This window comes from Suricata suricatta, chromosome 13 (genome assembly GCF_006229205.1).
Source record: "Suricata suricatta isolate VVHF042 chromosome 13, meerkat_22Aug2017_6uvM2_HiC, whole genome shotgun sequence".
In the NCBI taxonomy this organism is placed as follows: domain Eukaryota; kingdom Metazoa; phylum Chordata; class Mammalia; order Carnivora; family Herpestidae; genus Suricata; species Suricata suricatta.
This window is the reverse complement of record NC_043712.1, coordinates 47,047,657-47,054,842: the sequence shown is the minus strand read 5'-3', so window position 1 is coordinate 47,054,842 and position 7,186 is coordinate 47,047,657. Positions and strand designations below refer to the sequence as shown.

General features: G+C 39.1%; 1 protein-coding gene across 1 annotated transcript; it reads right to left on the bottom strand.

Annotated features, from left to right (window-relative positions):
• Window positions 1-275: 275 nt before the first annotated feature.
• IFNB1 (interferon beta 1) lies at window positions 276-918 on the bottom strand. The gene has a single exon (XM_029921197.1). The coding sequence runs from the start codon at window positions 916-918 to the stop codon at window positions 358-360; it is 561 nt and encodes a 186-aa protein (XP_029777057.1). The 3' UTR covers window positions 276-357.
• Between the last annotated feature and the right edge of the window lie 6,268 nt (window positions 919-7,186).

The following is a 7,186-nucleotide window of genomic DNA, read 5'->3' as shown; positions in this document are numbered from 1 at the left end:
GGATTTCACATTCCTCGAAGGCGGAGGCCAGAACCTATGCCGTTTTTGTGGGCACATTTAACAAAGAATCTCTAACAGGTGCTCTGTAATTTCTGATACGGTGGTAATTGAATCCAGTTGAAATGAAAACTGCTCCTTTGCCTTTTGTTTCATAAAAAAAGATTTATTTTCCAGGGTAAAAGTTTTAAATAAATAGAAAAATAACTTAATGCATATATTAATAAAACAATTTGAAGTCTTCGTTCTTTCAACTGCAGAACATTAGCTGCCAGTCACTTACAGAGTCTCTGTGAGTTGAAGAATCCCTGAAATCGTTGCCAGCCTCATCCATTCCCAGAGGCACAGGCTGGCAGAGCCTCAGTTTTGGAGAAAATTTATAAGTCTATCAAGGAAGAAAAAGTCCCTAAGGACTTCTGCTTGGACTACTGTCCAGGCACAGGTGCTGTACTCCTTGGCCTTCAGGTACCGCACGATCCTTAAGTAGTATTTCTTCAGGTGCAGAAGGGTCGCATTGTCCCAGGTGAAGTTTTCCTCCTCCATGATTTCCTCCAGGATCGTCTCCAGATGTTCCTTCTGCCAATGGAGTGTCGCAAGGAGGTTCTCAACAGTGGTCTCATTCCAGCCCGTGCTAGAGATATTTCTACTGAAGATATCAAAGATCTTCTGGAATATCTCAAGGATGACCAATATGGCTTCCTCCTTCTGGAACGGCTGTGATTTTGTAATCTCTTCAGGGATCTCAAAGTTCATCCTGTCCTTCAGGCAATATTTAGAGGTTCCATTCAACTTCAGCAGGAGCTCCTGACACTCCAAACTGCTGCTTCTTAGCTGGAATCCCAGCAGCTTGTAGCTCACGGCGAGAGCTGAGGTGGAGAAACACACCAAAAGAGCGATGTGGAGGGTGCACCTGCCCATCATGATGAAAGTAGAAGGACGCTTGCTGGCTAGCGTCTAAGTGCTGAAGCAAAGGCTTCGAGAGTTTGTAGAGTGAATGCATCTTCTTCCATGAGTATGACCTATTTATACAGGATGGTCCTCTTTCTACTTCATAGGAATTTCCCACTTTCAGTTCTCCCTTTCAGTTTTCCTATGTCATTTAAATTAGTAGCAGTCTCTCAAACTCTTTTGCTTTAAACTCCATAGATTAAAAATAAGATATACCAAGTGTGATGATTTCTAATGTTTTGCATAATTTCAATGAATTCTCAATTACTAAGGACAAGAAAATAAGCCCAATCATTTAGAACTCTACCATCACAGGGTGTTTTCATGTGGCAAAGATTTTTCTGTTTTTCTTTTTTCGTTTTATGAGATGGGTTTTGGGGGAGGGATTCTTTGTGTGAAGAGTTTTCTCTTTCCTAAGAATTAAGTTGAATTCCTAATTACACTGTCACAAAACAATAAATATATGCAGTTTATCATTAAAAAAAAGACACCTACTTTTTTTTTTGCCTCTGTAAAATAGAATCGCGTGAAAATCTAAGTTGATCTTAGTATTTTTTGTAAGGCCTTAACCATATACAGCAAGACACCATGTAGCTTTATTAACTTTATTTACTTTTTTTTTAATGTCTATTTTGTTTTGAGAGACAGAGCATAAGTGAGGGAGGGCCAGAGACAGAGGGAGACACAGAATCTGAAGCAGGTTCCAGGCTCTAAGTTGTCAGCACAGAGCTCAATGTGGGCTCAAACCCATGAGCCGTGAGAATCATGACCTGAGCTGAAGTCAGATGCTCAACTGACTGAGGCACCAAAGCATCCCTAACCTTATTTACTGTTTTATCTGGCGACCTCTCAACTATCCAGAATATAACTAAAAACTAGGGATTAAACAATATCTCTAAACAGACAAAATGAATGTTATGTGAGCCATGCACAAAAATTTGTGGGTCCCCTTATAGGATCTTTTGTGACCATTACTGAAGGCCAATGTATTCTCATTTTGTATACTCTTCTAACAAATCTAAACATCTGATTTTCCATTCTCACATAAAGAACAATTTAGAAAGAGGTCTAGAAGGAAAATGGGAGGGAGGAAATAAATCAAGCAATCAGAGGATGTTACTGTTGAAACATATGGCTCCATCTCAATATTTCTAAGGCTATTTTCTTTTTGCTAGAGTATAGTAACTGATTTTAATAAGAGAAGAATCATTAAAAATTAAATTAATATTTTATATCCTGCTGTATAAGCAGGAAGGCATATGATACATTTCTAAAGATTTTAATACAAAAATAATTTGTAATCGTTTTTATATTTAAAGTTAATAACTTTTGGGTGCCTGGGTGGATCAGTCAGTTAAGCGTCGACATCACCTCTGGTCATGATTTTGAGGTCCGTGAGTTTGAGCCCCACGTCGGGCTCTGTGCTGACAGCTCAGAGCCTGGAACCTGCTTCGGATTCTGTGTCTTCCTCTCTCTCTGCCCCTCCCTCACTTGTACTTGCTCTCACTCTCTCTTTCTCTGTCTCTCAAAAAAAACAAATAAACATTAAGAAAATTTTTAATAAAATAAAAATAATAAATTAATAACTTTTAAGTTTTCAGAAAACCTTGCATTATCTTTCAACCTGAATTTATGAAAACCTCACTGAGTGCAAAGAACTCATCTGAGCTGCTACAGATTATAATCCTCAGTTTCATGGATTGTACAGTTAATGAGGGGAGAAGAAGATAATCAAAGAATTATACAGAAATAAAATGCAATGTTGACAATGTTACAAGGGAAAGGTTCGTAGTACCAGGAGTTCCAATGATATGGGTGCATATATAGTAGGAGAGGTCAGAGGAGCCTGTCCTGTGATAGTGACTGTGGAGCTGAAATCAAAAGGAAGACCAGGTGGAACTGCATGTGCAAAGGTCCTGTGGTGGGAAGAACTTGACCAAAAACCAAAGGGTAAAGAACTTGACCAAAGGCAAATGTGACCTTCAAGTCAGAGAGTGTTCAGAGAATGGCTTGAGATGAGGTCAAAGGGCAGGTGGGAACCAGCTAGCACAGGGTTTGACTATGAAGTGTGTGTGTGGGGGGGGGGCGTGTGTTTAATTCTAAGAGCAATGGAAGCCATGGAAAGGTTTTAGGCAAGGTGGAGTAACTTGATTAGATTCCTGACAGCACCAGATTTAAATACTTGAACTTGAATCATTTTTCAGATAATTGTATCAATTCTGTTGGTTATGGTGATTCCTGTATATGCTTAATATACTGGGACATTACTTCTATTGTAACAAATTGAAGTAGAGACTGGAAGTTATCTGGTAAATGTGGATTTATGAACCAGCAGCAATAGTGAGCTCCAGGTTTCCATCATTAATAAGTTTCCTGTCTTCTGATCTTTACAATATGCACAACATATCTCCCAAATATTCCCCTAGTCATCTTCTTTCTTCTTAGTTGGCTGTATGTTATCAGCTCTCCCCACAAACGAGTATCTATTGGTGATGTCTCAGGTGTTCCAAAAAAAATTACTTGGACTTGAACTGTGTTGGTGCAATGCCTTCTAAATGGGGCGGAGACGAAGCAATTTATCTTTCCTTCCAAGTTGGAGGAGTGTAAAAGATACCAGTGATATTCATTCAAATGAATAAGAGTATGGAGAGTTGAAAGGATGTAGCAGACAATCCAAAAATATGGGGACAAAATTCCGGGAAGATGGCCAAGGTGGCAGTACAGCTTTGAATTTCCCTTAGTCCCCTTGCAAAAACAGGAGTTGCTACTAGATAGAAATCAAAATCCCATTTGACACAAAACTTGTTGACATGAACCACAGAATACAAGCCAATGAGGACAAAACATCAAATTCCATGAAACCTGTCTGGTAGCACTATCTGTGTGGGAGAAAGCAGAGAAAAGCAATGGACTTGAGAACCTTAAAATAACCCAGAGGTATTCACTGGAAAGCCATTCAGGCCAATTTGAGAACAACACTTGAAACTGGGAGGGATTTTTCTCAAATCTATAGCCTGTAAGTGTGAGGAGCCACAGTAAATTCTGAAAGACACTGGAATAGTCTAGAATACAAGTTGGTTTCAAACCAGGCACAGCTCCATTTGGGAAAGGATCCTATACGGAGGAGAAGCTGAATCAAATTTGAGCAGGAAAGAAACAACAGAGGCAAAGAAAGAGAAAGAAAACCAGACCAGTTTGGGAACACACAAGTCAGAAAGCAAGCGGCCATGTTTTTGAACACTTCACAAAAGCAACAGAAGAGGGAGCTGTGTGAAGTTAAGAGAAACTACCAAACCGTTTCTTCTAGAAGTTTAGGGAAAGTACAAAATGGAGCAACAGAATAGCATTAAGATTGAGACTCATACAAGATGATTATTACCAAAAAAGTGAATGAGGAGTAAATAATATCTCTGTAAATAACGAAAATATACCAGGAATGCATGCACACAAAACAGATCAAAATTTTAACATCATGTTACCAAAGGAGTTTAAAATATAAGAGATGAAATAAAATACCGTAAATCAGAATTAGACAAACTAAGAGATAAAGTAATATATGTAGGAAATAAATTAGAAATAAAAGAAAAAAATCTCGATTTTGTCAAATAAGATAGAATCTCAAGAAACTAGAAGTTTCGGAGAAATCTAGCACTGGTGAAAACCTTTAATCTGGGGGGAAATGTTAGCAACAGTAGATAAAAATAGTATATTGATCAAAGGAAATTATTTTAAAGAAACCAAAGATGGTACAGTATGGTATAGTATATATAACATTATATGAAACTGATTATAAGGTAAAATAACCAAAATATAGAAAACTTGGGTATTTTTTAAAAATATTGGACTTTTCTCAGGATAATACATGCATATATATGTATATGTATATGAAACTATATATAGAGAAATTGATAAATATGGCTGGAAACACGTTATAAATTTCAGAATGACAAAAAAAACCTCAGAGAGGAAAACCAATATTAAAAACATTTCTCACACAATGAGACAGGGATAATTTTCTTGATATGCAAACAACCCTTAAAATTAATAGAAAGCTATCAAATAGAGAAGTTTGTAAATAGCCAAATCAGGAAAAGAAATTTAAAGGGCCAATAAAAGATGAAAATCTGCTCAATGTTACCAAGAAATGTAAGTCAAACTAGTAACAAGGTAATCATTTTTCACCAATAAGATTTGCAAAGGGCAGAGGGAAACAGGTTCTCTAACATACACTCAATGGAAATATAAATTTCTGACCATATTTGGAGAATGAGCAAGATGGTTTTTTTCAAAAACAGCCAGAATATGGGCGCCTGGGTGTCTCAGTCAGTTAAACGTCCAATTTCAGCTCAGGCCATGATCTCGCCGTTCATGGGTTCACACCCCACTTCAGGCTCTGTGCTGACAGCTCAGAGCCTGGAGCCTGCTTTGGATTCTGTGTCCTCCTCGCTCTCTGCCTCTCCCCCATTCATACTCTCTTTCTTTCAAAAATAAAAATTTTTAAAAAGCATAAAAATAATGGTTTTGTTTGATTTGTGTAACAAAAGGGGGATCGTTTTTCCACTTTGCTTGTGTGGCTTTCCAGCTTTTCACCAGGGAGCTTGTTCTCTCATTATAGAATAACCTACACTAAAAAAAAGCCCATAAGCCCCAGCCTTTCTGGTTGTTCTGACTTGATCCCATCCCCTCTGGCCTTTGACCTTCACCTGCCAGGTTTGAACAGACCTTAGCCATCACCTGGGTTTTAGAAAAATCAAAATCGTGTCTCAGCTATTCCACTTTCAAATGCTCAGCTGTGTCAGTCATTGAGGAATTTTTCAGGGTTTCTTCTTTTTGAAAAGAATCTCTGGATTAGACTGGAATCATCCTTGGCTCATACCACAAAGGCCAATGCAAGGAGTCACAGAGATGTCACAATGCATGCTGTCTCTTTAAAGTTAGTTTCAACTTTAAATTAAGCTTTAAAGTTCAGTTATTTATTTTGAGAGATAGAATGTGTGTGTGTGTGTGTGTGTGTGTGTGTGTGTGTGTGTGTGTCCAGGTGAGGGGCACAGGGAGAGGGAGAGAGAGAATCCCAAGTGGGGCTCCACACTGCCAGCACGGAGCCCAATGCGGGGCTCAGACTCACGAACCGTGAGATCATGACCTGAGCCAAAACCAAGAATCAGTCGCTCAACCGACTGAGCCAACCAGGTGTCCTCTCACAGTAAACATTACTCCCCTTTTACAGAGAAGGAGATTGAGGCTCAAAGAGGCTAAGTAATGTACCCAAGATACACAAAGATATGAGTGGATTGCGTTCAAACCTGTGCTCTTTCCATATACCACAGATAGAACATGGTGTAGACAGCAGCTACTGCCTTCCTGGTGGTGCAGGGCGCCAACCACGGTGGTGATGGTGGATCTCAAAGGACAAAGGAATTACAGCTGATGTGAGGATAAGGGGGCAAGCAGTGTGCCTGAAGAAGTGATGGTCGTAGTGATGGTGGTAAGGCAGAGGGCATTCCAGATCGATGCTGTCCAGTAAAAATACAATCTGAGCCACATACATGACTTAAAATGTTCCAGTTAGCTACATTAAAAGGGCAAGAAGAAACATTAAGAAAGGAAAGTTAATTTTAATGGTATATTTATTTAACATAGTATATCCAAATAGTATCATTTCAACATGTAATCGACATAGTTATTAATGAGAGAGTTATATTCTTCTTTTTCATACTATCTTCAAAATACAATGCATATTTTTGCGTTCATAGTGCAGCTCCATTTGGACTAGTTGAGTGTTCGTGCACCAGCTGGGGTTAGTGGTGCCCTAACACTCAGTACAGCTCTAGGGCCAGGAGAATGGACAAATTTGCAAGGAACAAATAGAAGGAGCTTCAGGTTGTAGACAGGCTATGCGCTAGGAGACAAGGGGACTGAACGTGGAAAAATGAGCTCAAGATGTATTGTAGACGCTCTTGAATGCCAGAGTGTAGCATTTGTACTTACTTAATTCAAGAGATCTTTGGGACAAATGGAGACTGGGAGCTTTGCCCTGGGCAGAAGAGTAGGCAGAAATATTGCAGATGAACTGGAGGGGGAAGAGTCAGGAAGAACCCTTGTTAGGACACTCTCGTGGCCGTGGAGGTCGGAGATGAAAGCATAGTTAGGGGATTGGAAGAAAGGGGAAGGATGCAGAATAATAAAAAGGGAATTCTTTTTTTCTGTTTCTTCCCAGTTCTCACTGTTGTCTTCACAAGGT

Bases quoted from the DNA above. Each gene is read 5' to 3' on its own strand.
- IFNB1 (XM_029921197.1), bottom strand. From the start codon at position 918: ATGATGGGCAGGTGCACCCTCCACATCGCTCTTTTGGTGTGTTTCTCC.